The sequence below is a fragment of the Columba livia genome, chromosome 1 (assembly GCF_036013475.1).
Source record: "Columba livia isolate bColLiv1 breed racing homer chromosome 1, bColLiv1.pat.W.v2, whole genome shotgun sequence".
NCBI lineage: Eukaryota > Metazoa > Chordata > Aves > Columbiformes > Columbidae > Columba > Columba livia.
The window spans coordinates 147,411,456-147,427,103 of record NC_088602.1 but is presented as its reverse complement, the minus strand read 5'-3'; the positions used below and the strand labels follow the sequence as shown (position 1 = coordinate 147,427,103).

General features: G+C 38.9%; 1 protein-coding gene across 35 annotated transcripts in view; it reads right to left on the bottom strand.

Annotated features, from left to right (window-relative positions):
- Positions 1 to 15,648, bottom strand: part of CACNA1C (calcium voltage-gated channel subunit alpha1 C) — a 492,189-nt gene that overhangs the window by 186,776 nt on the left and 289,765 nt on the right. For all 35 annotated transcript variants that reach the window (XM_065036455.1, XM_065036462.1, XM_065036245.1 and 32 more), the window contains one exon: positions 11,522 to 11,661. In XM_065036455.1, the coding sequence (XP_064892527.1) occupies positions 11,522 to 11,661 (140 nt within the window). The remainder of the gene's footprint in view (positions 1 to 11,521; positions 11,662 to 15,648) is intronic.

Below are 15,648 nucleotides of genomic sequence, written 5' to 3'. Positions count from 1 at the left end.
TTGAGTTTAAATTTTCACCTATGTTGTGAGGGCAACGGTGAGACTCAACCCTAAATTCTTTCACTGGGCACTGTTTATGATAAACAGCAGAACTGCTAGATTTAAAACAGGCCTTTGTAAAGCTTGTGTGTATGGATACATGGACATACTGGTTTGATTTGTGACAGAGACATCAAACATGATTAAAAGAAATGTTATCTTTTGGTAACTTCCAATACATATTAAAAAACACCATACAGCAACAACCTATGACAAAAAGTCAATTGCACGAATGTGCTGAACAACAAGGAACAGCAGCTATTGCAGAAAAAAAAAGAAATCACTAAACCCAACAGCCAATGCAAAACAAAACAGAAATGTCAGCCAGGCTGCTAGTTTAATGTGTCAACTAACACAAAGAAAACAAAACAAAACAACCTGTTACACCTCTAATATAAATGACATTTGGTAAGTCCCAGTTCTCATGCCAGATTTTTACTACAACCTTCAAAAATGAGAGCTCTCTGCAAGAATGGCATCTCATTGAAAGATGAGACACTTGAAGAAAATTTAGAGAGGAAGTTTTGTGATCTGATGAATTTAATTTCTATAGCTCTTTCCACTTCTAAGGAAAATAGAATTTAGTAAGGCTTATGGAAAAAGTGACAAAACCAGATTTTTAATAATTTCTTCTTTCTTTTATTCCATCAGTTACTTTCTGTCAAAAATGCTTGTGATGTAAAAACGTTGAACAGCTTTAGCAGATTCTTTGCAGAGGGCTAGCAGATGTTTTCTGATTTGCGACTGATATGGTAGGACAAACCAGGAGAAGACAATCTAAGACTGAAAAAATAAGAGGCATAGCTATTCAGACGACTCAGAAAAAACAGTTGGAACAAAGGGCAAAACACATATGGGATAGGTTATTGTTACATGTGTTGAACAGGAATTGGATTTGCTTCTGGAAAAAAGGGAGATTATGAGAAATGTCTGATCTCCTTTCCTTTTCCATGGAAGAAAGAAAACTTTGATAAAATATGAAGAGACCAAGCAAGTTAGGTGGGCTGTAGTTTGCCTCTGGTCCATGCTTCCCTGTGATCAGAAAAAGTTATGTGTTCCATCAGTGAACAGCTTAAGCATAGAAAAGTTTATTAGTTGTTCATACCAGGAAATATTTCCATGTTCTCAACTAGCACAGTAATATCAAGCAGACGTAACTCAGAAAGCAGTAGCTCTTTTTGGAGGAGCTGGATTAAAGAGAAGAGGGAAGGTCTCCAAGAGATTTATGTAGCCATTGAAATTTTAAAATAAATTTCCTCAGGTTTGCCTCCTCTCAATTCAGTGTGCTTTGGCTTTTTTTCTTCCTATAGCACTTGCATAAGATACAGAATTATTACAAATTCAGAACATCAAAAAACCCAACAAATTGGAGACTATACAGGAGACTTAAAATACATTCCCTCATTGAGAGAACTGACTGGTCCAACACTCTGTGCTTTGCTAATATTTTGATAATGCTTTGTGAAAATCACAACAATGAGCACAGGTACCTACCAATGCTCTTGGAAAGCCAGGACAAGTAGAATCAATTCAAATGATGCTAGAGTCAGAGAGCATCCATGTACCACCTTGTGTTCTGAGCAAAACATGCTTTTATGAACTCTCTTGTGTCCCACCTCCAAGACAAATGCTACCCAGCATGTGGTTGTCACCTCTTCAAGAGAGGATGAGAGAGATTCAGACATGTTGAAAAGTCCACACGGTTCAGCAGCAAATTAATAGAGGTACATTCACTTTAGAGAAAATGAACAAAGCACTTCAAGTCATTCCTTACAAGATCTTAAATAAATAAACAATGTAAAATGTAGCCAGTTGCTATCAAAGTATGAAGTGATACTTGAAGTAAGTTTGGGATGACATCAAATGCAGTAGAAAGGTCGTGTGGGAGAGAATGTAAGAATAAAACAGAGTAGATCATATCCTCAACTGTTTTGATCTGGAACAGCAATATCTTCCCTTGCTCGTCACAGAGACAGCAACAAGCAACAACTACAAGTGAGCAACCAGGAACCCAACACACTCCTGCTGATACCAGTTAGTGACAATCTGTGTATATGCCTCTGCTCCTTTATGGTCCAGACAAAAGCATATCTAAACAACAATGTACACTGTTCATAGGAGAGTACAGATGGCATTCTTAGATTTTCAGATGCTTTAGGACAAACATCTTGACAGCAGGGGCTCTCTCTCAGAGCCATGCCCTACAACATTCTGAATGAAAGCTCTGAGCACTACTTGAAGAATGAAAAAAAAAAAAAGTGCTAGAAATAAAGTCTGATCCATCCAGAGCACTTCTGAACATCCTCTTAGTAAGCCAAGTTAGGATTGTTTTAATGTCCCCACATCTGCACTTCTGTGTCAGTGTGGGCTTTATTTTCTTCATTTGAAAGGGAATGCCTGCACCCCCATGTGGTCCCACATGATGGTATTGGGATTTTTTTTGTTTTGTTCTGTCTTGAAGACATGTTGAATAATCATGCCAGCATGCCCAGTAATTGGTAGGATAAAGGCTGACATAGTTACTGAGTACATTTGTAGTTAGTGCTATTTTTAAAAGAGCTACATGGCCAAGATCAAGTAATAAATATTTCTGTTTTCATTGGCATTCCTTACATATGAGAGAAATCTTTATTATAACAAGAAATCCATGCTTCTGTGAGTAATCTTTTTTTACTACGACAAACCCCTTTTTGCTATACCAAGTTAGCCTTTTCTGCTATAAATTTCATCATTCCGCAGGTTGTACCACTCGAAGAAACATGCTTTAGATCCTGATTGTCTTAAGTCATAGGAATTACCTTTACCTATGGGAGATGTTATGCTGGAGTCAAATTATTTCCATTAGTAACAATGACCTAAGTAAATAAAGGACTTGCAAGCATGTGTAGCGTTTTAAGCTAACTATGAAGAAATAAGCTTAATGAGGACATTTGGTTCAGACTGTTCTCCCCTTTTTTCTCCACTCCCTTCCCATTTGTAATGAAAACAAAATAAATTGGCCAGCTGAGATTAAAAACAGCCAGGCAATGACATGGGAAAGGTGGTGCAACTTGTCCTTGCCTGGTGCTGTATGTGCTGGAGAAATGGCACAAATGGTTGAGAAGTCTTGTTCGAGAATGAAGGAAAACGCAAGAAATCTGTTTGAAAGCAAGTTTCCTGCAGCTTTTAGAGCCCAAGAGAAAAGGAAAACTGGACTTGACAGAAGCTGACAATACTAAATGCAACAACAGAAAAGTTTAATGCAGAGTTAAGATTTGGAAGCCAAATTTTGCCCAAATCTATTTGCAGCAATTCCCACTGTTGTCAATGACCTTCGTCACATAGGTTTGGTAACAGCAAATTGCTAAGTATATTGTCTCCTCCAGCTTACTCTACTCTTTTATACCTACACACAAACCTTTTACACTTCGGAAGCTTTGATCAGGTCACTTCTCCTACCTCCTCCCATTGAAGGCAAGACAGAATTCTCCACTGGTGTGCTGTTTATACCGTAACTTCACATACATCAGGATGGTAAATTTAAGGCCTTAGCTCCACTAGTGACAGTGTATAAACATGAACCAAGTACAAAACAGATTACTGTCAACTATACTTTGCCAGAAACACACACATTTTGAAAAAAAAAAATTGTCTTCCTGACTGCCAGACACTATTTGCTTAAAACTTAAGACTTAATTTGTGCTATTCAACATACAGAAAGAGGCAATGGCTCACATTTCTTTGTCATATTCCAAAAATGCATGGTTATCAAAAGAGATGTAATTTTGGATTTCTTGAATTCTCAGTCACATTATTTCTTTAGCTATATAAAGTGGTGTTAATTTTCCTGGGCTGTGCAGAAAACAATGAGAAAATATAGTTGAAAAATTTGAATGTGCACTAAAATCCCCACCCCATATAAATCTCAAATGCAAGCCAAATAATGGCATTTGGTGTGTTTATTTCGACAGCTGAGAAATGGAATAATTGCAATAGATTGAGCTGTATTGTCTCAGTGGCTGGGAAGGGCATCACAAGCCCAAGCAGAATGTCAGTAACAGGCCAGAGAGCCAGGTGCTGAGGACGGAATAAGGTGAATGTCACCACTGCACACTGAAATACAGAAAGCACTGACAACACATAGTGTTGCTCTAGGTCTCACTCTCACCCTCCAGTAAAGTGGTTTGGCATATCCAAATTGACATGGTGCTGCAAATGAGAACAGTGAATCTCCCCTGGGAGAGAGCATTTGAGGGTAGTTTAAAATCACCATTTCATTCTTCTTCCTTTATACAGTACAGGCAGAATGTAAGGTTTCAGATGCAGTGTGCTGCCTGCAGAAGGAACTGGGCTCTCTGCATGGTGCTTGATACTGGCCTAGCCTTCTCCACACACTGGGTAGAGAGTGGCTATGAGGAAGCTTCAATTACACCTGAGTTCAGTTTGGCCTCTAGGAAAACTCAGCTTACAAGGATTACACAAGAGACAAAATGTTATGTCTGTTCCCCCTTGGTTAGGTACACTACCTCCATGTCAGGTGTAGCTCAGGACTAAGCCTGCAGCATAGTACCAGTTTCTAGTTCACCACACTATGAGACCTTCTGATAGCCAACAGGCATCAAACCCCCATTTTTTACAAATCATTCAAGAGCAAATTCAGTGTCCTGGAATCAAACATGAGATAGAGGATTGGCTTAGTCTAACATTAGGAGGATTACCAGGGAGGGCCTGACATGTCCCTACTGTCATAAGCTCTGTAAGTTACTCTATATTTTTCCTTACAAGTCCCCTTATGCTTCTATTTCAGTGGGAGATATCTCTGAATTATAAGATCATAAAGAAAGAATTCTCCTATGATTTGAAATTAGATTAGATCATATTCCTTTAAAAAGGGGAGGACAAAAAGTAATATTGCCAATCTTAGAGTTAGGAACAATCTCCATTGGAAAATGTAGACTATAGCCTAAACACACTGTAAACATTTGAAAGCCTTTTTCTCTTCTCAAAAAACCTGACCATAATTTGGTACTCACAATGTACTTAGGCAGTGTACCACACAGACTAAACCTAGACAGAAAAAAATCCAGTACTATCACCCTTGGGATTTCCTTGCTTCACCTACCTGCAACAGTATGGCAAGTTAACAACACACATGGCTGTATGACTTTGCCAATTCAGCATCCCTCAATTGGGCAAAACTTTCCTCATGCACTACACTCTTCTCATAGAGCCCTCAGGGACTTTTTTACTTCTCATCTTCATTGTTCTATGTGGTAAGTATGGCATCATATATACACACCTGAATGGCTCAGACCTATCAGGACATTACAAGTAAAGATAGGATGCTTTCCTACATACTTCAAAGTTCAAAGAAAAATCTAATTAATGCCAAAGAGTTTGGGATAAAGAAGGGAGAAGATTGTGGTAATGAGAAAACACTGCACTGAATATAGGGTAGAGAACATTGCTGGGACTGAGAAAGCATTGTAAATTTTAATAGAGAAGAGTATTTCAGGCTAAATGAGGACTAGTAATGAAACAGACCAAAACCTAAAAATGTTTAAATTTTTCATTCACTTTGTCCAAAGGTACCAAGTTTTCATATTAACTCAGAGCAATCATGGACTTTTACAGTAACATCATTCAAAAAAATTTGTTGCTCTAGTTAGTTATCTAAATACACGTAAAGATAGTCATCTCTAGGCATTCATGCATGAAAATTGTGGTCTTATTTTATTTTAACTAAAAAATATACTCAGCCAGTTATACACTGTTGTTTCCCTGACAGAAAGACATTGCACTGTCATGAGGAGGCTCTGACTTGGGTTCTTTGCTCATACCCTGTGTTTCCCAGTTATGTGATTGTTGCATTTTCAGTAGACCGAGATCTACCTATACTGAGTAACTCTCCTGCTAGGAGACTCTAGTGAAGCTTGAACATATCAAAGGCTTAGCTTTTTGTGGTTCTTTAAAAACAAACAAACAAACAATACAAGTTTAGCTTAGGTAATGATATCAGAGTCTTTTGCCCACAGAAACCTGGGTGGTCAGCAGAGGATGTCATTGAAAATACAAGTATGGAGCACGACATCTATGCAAATTATATGGATTTCAAGTTAATTAGAAAAGCTTATAAATTAAGTTTGGCAAATATCAGATAGGCAATAAGTAGTGGCTACAATGTAGTTACATGAAGATGAAGTACAACATTAAAAGGATGAACAGAATATATGAAGTGGTATGAGCAGCACGAATAAAGGTGATAGAAATGAAATTTAATAAGCTAAATGAGCATGAACTTGCACGCATAGGAGTAACTGGTTGCCTTTTCCAATATTCAGGGATGATTTTCTTTTTTAATTGGATTATGCTTCTTTGGTACTGAATTGGATGTTTCTTTTTGCCCTCCTTAATCACAAAATGTTGCAAACAAGTTTTAAAATGTTTAATAATGTAAAATGGAGATAGAAGACTAATCAACAGAAAACTCTTAATACAAAAGGGCTGACTTGATTCTGTCCCTAGGAAGCTTTGCAATGCTTAACTCCTGTCAAACAAGATACTAGGTGACAGTTTCCAAGACACTAAAGTGATTAAGTTTTGGTATACATGCTGATTTTGCACTTGTCTACTTATGTCTGTCAAGGGAATAATTTTCCTTCTTTCTCATTTCTGAAACAAATATATTGATCTTAATGCTACATTAAGACTGGTGTTTTAATGCACATGTGAAGTTTTTGGGGTTTGTTTTTGTTTTTTTTTACAAGAAACATGCTTTGATACACCAGCAGTAAAGTTATTTCAGAAACTGAAATAAAGTATATACTACAAGAAATAGGTTAGTATGCCAGTAACAGAATAGCTGAACACTGAAGTCTGGCCCATGTATCAAGGACATACAGTTCTTATGTTTAATTTGCGAAAGTGACTTATCACTGTGACCTAAATGGTCTGTGTGCATTTGAAAATATTCACCATTAATTTACAAATTAATACCAGGCTAAACAGACTGGGAGTGGCTCATTTTTCCAGAAGCAGTATGACTTCAAAAAGAGTTAGAAATAATAGTAATAATAACAACAATAAAAATGGTTTGCTTAATTATCCCTTTTAAATTTTACTTTGTTCACAAAGCAAGTGCTCCAAAAAAGTTTTCAAGAAAGAAACTCAGACTACTTTTTTTTTTAACCCCCTCTAAAAACACCAACCAAACAAATCGCAAACACATACACACAAAAACAAACCCAACAAAACAAACCACAACCAAACCCACACAACAACCATCCTCCCCTCCCCCCAAAACAAACAATCAATCAAACAAACAAACCAAAAATAGACACCCAACCAAAAAACCAAAACAACAAAACCCACCAATCAATCTCTATTGCACTGCTTGGAAATGTATAAATACATAGCACCAATTTTTGAAGGTTTAATCGCAACCCAAATACATTAAATTAAGTACCTTTGAAGGTTGCTTCCATGATGCTACAATTGTTTTGTGACATGGGTAAAAAATGTCTGTCTCGCCATTTAAACAAAATTTCTATCTCCTTCCTTATGACAAGTGGTCTTGTGATTGTCCATATAACCACAAAGAATCTGTTCTCTTAAATAATATGAAATATTTATCTGCCCATGACAGTCACCCAGATATAATTTTCAGGATTTGTTGGTTTCATGACCTCAAACCCTTTTGATTTCAGAAGGCAATAAAGTAATTTTGGGCCTGGGACATTTCAATCCTAACAAAGATTGTCAAAGGTACCTTTGCTTGTCTGCCTATGGGTGCACCAACTTTACTTGCAGATGAACCACTTCCTGCACTGAACGGTCCTTGGGTTCTTCACTAGACAGATGAGATGATTTCTAGCAAGGGGCAGACAAATCCCAGGAACTAAGCATGGATGGGATGTCGTGGTTGAGACGGACAAATGACATAGACCAAGTTCTTCCAGGATAAAAGTAGTAGATGCCATTTATTGCCACAAGTGCATTTTTATACAGTTTTACCAATTCATGTGTCTCTTCACTATTGGTTACAAGTTACAGCAGTAACATCTCATTGGCTAATTTTGCTATCATCTATGTTACTCTTCTACTCCCTTCTCTCTCACGGATACATCCTTAACATCTCCGGATACTCCTTTACTCCCATCTTTCTTGTGGGTAGACCTTCATATCTTCAAGGCTAATATCTGTTCCCATGCCCTCCGTCAGGGAATCCATGGACCCACCGTAGTGCTCCACAATGGGACTAAGAGGAAAGGGATTCTCAGCTCTGAGGCCAATGCCCTCGGTCTATCTGAAGCTTTCAGATAGTCATATTGACCCAGGTGTCTAGCACTGGCAGCCATTATTAGCCAATTAGAATTCTGAAAGTGTTAAACCTTGAACTTTTGCTTTAGTCTCTCCATGTGCAAAATGCAGACACTAGTAATTTACTTTAGAGGGCAATTCATATGGTTTTCCCCTACTTCTGATCACACTTATATGGAAACTCTCTATATTCTGAAACAGGTCTTTAAATGCTCAAAACTGAATACAAAATATGTGCCCCGTAAATTGGATTATTTTCTGTAGATTGAGCCAGAGTGAAAGAAATCCACACAAACTCCTTTTCACTCAGAAAAAAATTATTCCATGCTGCAAGCCAAACTCTCCACCTCAGACAACCTATTTCCCAACCCCAGTCCTGGTTAGTTTAAGATTTGCATGTAAAAATTCACCACGTTTCATAAATTTAGTTTATAGGAATCATTGCACTTTATACTGTTTTTTTTTGTTTTGTTTTGTTTTGTTTTGTTTTGTTGTTGTTGGGTTGTTTTCTTGTTGGTGTTTGTTTTTCCAAATGGTGGTTGTTAGATCTGGACCTCAAGCCAAGCAGCAGATGTTGAGCCTCCCAAGCAGAAGGCAGCTGCCAATAACCTGGAGGATCCCCTCTTAATAATGAGATGCTGCTTCCATACACTTACAGAGTCTGTTGAGAAGAAATTGCAGTGCATATTACATACATGTAATTTTGGGACAAATCTGTGTGGGTCATCTCCTCACAGTGGAAAAGTCTACTACATTTTGGAAGGGGAAGGAAGCAAAAGGCAATTTTTTATGCATGGCAAAACACAGCAAGTACAACGTTGGTAACTCACGTACTGTTTATAATGTCCAAGGGACAGAACTTGAACAAGACCCAGAGATTTGACTTCTAAATCTCTGCACTAACTTATTATGTAATAATGTAATCCTGTAATGTACTATTTATGGTTGGCTTAGGCAATCTTATCTAAAGGGCCTCATGAGAAAAGTTACGCTCTAATACATATGGATGTAATAGTATCTATCTAGGCCAATCAACAGACATTTGTACAACACAAAAATGCTCAGTGAAGACTGAGGTTGTATTAGCTGCAGACCTCGGTAGGCTTTCTAAACGCCACATCAGCCCCAAAGACGCCTGGTTCAATAAATATGTCCTTAGAACCATAAAGACTAATGGAGGATGTCTGTCAGGTCAAGTTTATGGTTTGCCTGCTTCACAGTGGATGGACTTTTCATTGTCTAGACCAAATACTTGCTAGTATGCATCAGGATTCCTGGCTCTGTTCTGGTGCAAATTAACTACTTTTATTCATGAGAAAACCCACACAAGTGCTATTAGATAGACTACGCTGGAATCAGAAATGCATAGGGATATGAACTGTGTCAGATTTTGTTCCTACAGCTTCCTCTAGTTCTCTATGAGCACTAGTCAAGAGACTTGAACAGTACTAACAAATATTTTGTCTTGGGAAACACACATTGTTCTCCAGAACAGTGAGAACTATAAGCACAGTTAAGCTCAGCTTATGCCAGAACAACTCTTGGGACACGTCCCAGCTTAAGTTGTATCTCACCAAGAAGGCTCCAGTTCATAAATGTTTAAACTCAAGTACCTTCCCCTTGCCATATATTGGGCACACAACTAGAAAGTGACAGTAGTTTTGGACCAGAGAAGGACTAGGGAAAAACAACAAAACTTTAATTTACAGCCAGTAATTAAATGAGTGCCAGTGCAGACTGAAGACTTTGTGAGACAAATCTGGCCACTGTGTTCTGCGTGGACTGAAGGTATTGCATGGTACACATGTCTGTATGAAACCATCCCCTGCAGTAATAGCTAACAGAGGCGGCAAGAATAGTGGATGCTAGCTTTGTATCAGAGGGGAAGATCCATAGTTGCCTAACAGACAGCATTTACTTTTCTATATTTTCTACTCACCCACTGATGCCCAAAGTAACGCCAAGTCAGGCACAAGCTGAAGCCTAGCAGACAGGTTATCAAGCATGGCTTTTTGTGAACCCAAATAATAGTGTTGTCAGTTGCCTAATATTTCTTGCTTTTATCAGTGTTTTAGTTCCTCCAACAGACATTCTCATCTTCCATTTAAAAAGTTTCTACTCCTTCATGAAAGAAAAGCCTGCAAACATGGCTCTAGTATAACCCAGTGGGTCAGAAAACAAGTCAAAAAATAAAGAACCTCGCTTCCCTCCTCCCTCTCCCTCCAAATAAATAAGTAATAATTTTGAAGCTGATCTCACAAAGTCTATGGTAACTTGGCTCAAGGTTTTTGAATGACTAAGGTTAGAAGTACTTTTAGGTATCAAACTAGCAAGCTCCCCAAGTAAAAATTAGTAAAGCTCTCTCCACAGCTATTCTGGAGAAGTTTAACTCCTTTCCAGCTGACTACATCTCTCATTGCTATAAGCATGGAAAGTAATGACAACTTTCAACTGACCCTTTTTCGAAAAGGCCAGTGGGTCCCAGCTGTGACGAACTCTCAAGCCAAATGATATAACGTTCCCATACTGTGATGTCCATATTCCACCTCCACAATAAAATTACCAGACTTGCAGTTACTCATACCTTCTTTTTAAATAAGAAAATGGATGTTAGACTATCAAAAGCTGCTTGAGGACTTTCTTCAGAGGCATTACAAATAATTTAAGTAAATAAGACTAACAGAGAACACGACTGTGTCATTGCCCTATGTCCTGTTGGTTCTAAATTGTTCCCAGCGCTCTTGATCAGAACATCACGTGCAAAGAAGAAAATTCAATTTTAATGAAAAAGCTCCTCTCCTTCTGAAATCAACATAAATGACCATACAGCATTTCTCTCAACGTCAAGTGTTTTTAATACCAACAATGCACTGTGATTTCACAAATATTTAAAGGATCTTTTGCTTGAAATAATGAAAATCTTGGATCTCCCACTTTCTTTGTTTACAAAGGTTGCACAATCAGATAGACATACCATGAAACTTCTGCTCCCCTTTAGCTCTGGTTTGATCATCCTTTGATTAATATCATGTTTATAATGAATCACATTAATTTGAAAAAAGGCTTCCCACACACACAAAAAATAATCTGCATCACTCTCCATCTTCAAAATTGTTACACAAATCACTTCTGCTCCATGCCACACAGCAGACATACATAAAATAAAAACAATCATGTTACTTACTAGGAACTCCAGACACCAGCCGTAATGGACGTAATACTCGGAAAGCCCGCAGTGCTTTAACATCAAATCCGGCACCTTTTCCTCCTATTGAATTCCCCCCATCTGCTTTGGTTGCTTGTTCTAAAATTGCACTAAAAAGCCTGCAAAAAGAAAGAGGAAACAATCTGTAGGCAGACAGTCAGGCTTGGGCTAAACAGGAACAGAGATCATCGTCATCATATCACCCAAACTATCTCACAAACCTACGAAGGGTGTCACACATCTTGGTCGACATTGACATATGGTGGAGGAGAGGCAGACTCTTCCCATATGCAACAGCTTAATGGTGATGTCTATACCATTTGCAAAACACTTGTTTCTGGAGCAGACATAAACACGATGTGCTCCTCCTTCAGCCCAATGGCTCCTTGCAGCAGGTATAGGCTACCCACTGCGAGCAGCCTGCCTGGTGGCACGTGGAGGTGTGTTCCCTGCCCCATGTGCTGGGGCATGATGGGTGCCTCAAAAGGGCCACTTTAGCAATGTCTTGTGCCCATTTTAATGGGTCATCAACAGCAGAGCAACCGGGTGAGATTTCAAAGGCAGCCCCCAGGCTGTGCTTACCAGATGGTCTGGACATACCCAGCAGGAGTCGAGTGGAAATGCTAGAAAGCATAAATTTTATGTTTTGCCCTTTCTGCTGCCAATATTATGCTATCTTTATTAACCAACAATTCAACTTGCAGGCAGAAAAAAACCACCATCCATAAATAACCCAGTCATTAATTGTTTGTCATCTGTTTTACAAGAAGTTAAGATCTACCAAGGTCACTGCAGGTACAAAACTCAGGGATCCTTCAAGGTGCAAATTTTTCGATAAGGGAGTATGCTCAGATAACGGGCTGGTGTACCCATTTGTAAATCTCATGATGCATTGGCTAGGGGAAGTGCAAAACTGTAGGAGTCTTATTATTAGAATGTTTTATTATACCAATCTTAATGTTCTATCTTGCCTAGTAGGAGTAGCTACTTTAAGGAGAAGATGTCTCACTCAGAACACATTTGAAAAGGCAGAGCAAGGCAGAAAAGACAATGTTCTTCTGTGAAAGAGCTGAAGGCTCACACTATGTGTTAATAAGAACTTGATTTAATAAATTAGCTTTCAGGAAGCAGCTTCCATTTTTCTGGTAAAACATTAGTACCTTTGGGGGAAGACAGATTCCTCATGAATTTACTAATTACATTGCTCTCAGCCTTGAAGTCGTCAGCTTGAAGCCAGCCAAATTCAGTACAGGTTAAAAGCTGTTCCGGTGTAAGTGGATGTTCGGTGGTCTGTAGAAAAAGCTTGCCTGTGACTGGCAGAGACCCATGGCCCATAGCATGCCATGAAGGTGCCAGAGATAACTTTAAAGTAGCCACCTGGGATATCAGAAACAGTCTAGTTGCAGCAGTCTAGATTCAGCACTGACTGATTTCTCTCTCAGATTTTGCAGTCTGCAGGGCTTCTGTTGGGATCTCATCTGTCTGTTCTGATGTATTCCACAGAGAACTCCCAAACTGCCTATCAAGCAGAAAGTGAGCTGCCTGATCTCTTTACCAGGAGCTCCAATGCCTGCAGTCTGCAGTTAAAACCTACTGATAGGGTCACAAACATAGGGAGCTTGCCCTGGATACAAAAAGAAGGATTCATTTACTGAAGTATCTAAGCCAACACATTTCCCCAGCACCAAATCCACACAAAAATATGGATTAGGGGAGTGCAAACGCAAAATTAGCTTCTGAAGCAACTTTTAAAAAATTTCATGTGAAGAGTCTTACAAAACCTGTCAGCTGTGACTGAGGAACTCCTAACTGGATGTATTCAAAGCCTCAACTTCAAGCACTGCAGAAAGATTTAACAACTAGGTAACAAGCGTGGGAAAAACTGTGTGTGGGGAGGCTGGATGCTGAGCTTGTAGGTGTTGCAGACTGAGAAGCAGGATGCAGAGAAGACAAAACCAGAGCCTATGAGAAGTACAGCACTGACTGCAGATATCACAGAGAGAGATAAACAAGGGCTGATGTAAAGAAACTGAATTATTGGAATGTATGTATTTCTTGAGCTGTGTACACAAATTATACAGTTGCAGTTTTCTGCTGGTCTTCACAATAGAAACACTGTAGGTCAAATTTGGGCTAATGTATTTTCAGTAAGCTAGTGATTAAGCTCTAGAAACATGCCCTATTTTTTATTCAAACATTTATATCTTCCTAGTCAACAGAATTCCCATACTGGATGACGACTGACATACCTATACAACAGTCCCAGTCTCCTGGGATCCTCTGGAGGAAAAATAATTCACTGCAAAAGGTTTCTTAAGCTGTTTTTCAGTTCTCTTGCCATGTTGAAGACAAGAAACTCAAGGAACTCTGAGTTAGAAACCATCCAAAACTGTGGGTCCATTCTGCTGGTCCCCATTTTCACTGGTCTCATGTTTTACCAAGCAGCATCTCTTGGCAGCTGGCACCAAGGGCATTTCTCCTGCCACTCATACAATGAGCAAACCATGGGTCCCTCTAGAATTCTGCATTCTGGGAAAAGCTATACCTGCCCTAAATTAATTCAGGATGAGCAGAAACTCTACTAGTAGGACAGCTCACTCCACTGGAGCAAGATCCTCCCTCCTCAGACTAATGCAACTCCACTGCAGGCCAGTTGACCACGTTGGTGTGCTCCAGCATTGACATGCTAAACGTGCTGTCTTGAGGTACCCAGAGCCATCAGTGTTCTGTACTTCAGGAGCAATTTGCAGTAATTCCTACTGCTCCTCATTTAAAAACCTACATTTAAACTTTAATTGCATTAGTCCTGCTAGTCCTGCTTTAACAAATTTACTCTGTGCTTAATATCTACCCTGTACTAATCCTTGTTTTACTAATGCAATACAACTTTTTATTTCTCTCATTTATTTCACCCTCTTTCTCCTTTTCTATTGGGGACTGTGCCCAATCTGGCCTGCTGAATCTCTGCTCCACTCTTCAAACTGACAGTACATCATGCCAACCCTCCTTCCTTGTCCCTATCACCTCCTGAGTTAGCGCATTGGCAGACATCTATGACTTGGAGGCTACAACTGCCTGTAAATTCTTATGTCCCAGAGGAGAGGGTGAAAAAGTGTTCCCTTCAGAAAGAGCACCAACGATAAGATGCAAAAGAAAGGTAAGACTTCTGACAGTTCATTTAATTACTCTCCGTTAGGAAAAAACCCACAACCCGTATACAGTTTGTAGTTTCTATAAGCTCTATAGACTATAGATGTTAAGATACTGACATAAAACATGAAGCCAGAGTCCTTCTACTCTATATTTACAAGGGAAAATCTGCTCTTTGATTTAAACCTCTGGTTTACAGAAGGTATGGTGGAGAGAGGTGCAGTTCTTTCCTTCTCTTCTCAACAGGTGAGTTAGCTGAAATGCATGCACCAAGCATTGTGTGAGAGAATATTACACTGACAGAGAAATCGAAGTATGGATAGTATGAAAATGCAAGAGGGATAATCTCCTGTGGCTGCTGAAAATCTCACATTTTTTCAGAAAACTAATACAGAAATCAATCTTATTTTCTTCTAGCTAACTACCTTCTGCCAGCCTAAATTCATGCTCCATTTTCGTTTGCATATAGTGCTTTCCACTGATGAAGCACAGTTAACAGCATCTTGATTTCTGAGTTTCACTTATGACATGACTACACCTAAACTAAAATCACCTGACAGACATGGAGTATAAAGCAGAAAATGTATATCATGCTCATGCATGTATGGACATACTCCTCTTTTTAAATTTTTTTTACATTTATTTGTGAAGTATGAAGCAGCTTCACTGTTTTTCTTTTTTATATATTTCTGTTTCCCTTTTGAAGTCTGAAATATCCAAAAGGGTTTCGCTTTGCTAGATGACCCCAACAGCAGCATGATAAGGCTGTAACCTGTTCTACAGCTCTTAATCTCTTCCTCTGTGGAGAGGACACACCGATTTTTTATAGCATTAAAAAAAGAACTTGTCAAGGGCCTCCAGAATATAAAGAAAAAAACAGAGGGCTTGGTATTTCTAAGGTCAAAAATCAGCAGAAAACATGGCTGAAAGAATCCTCATAGGTATACACAGTAAAA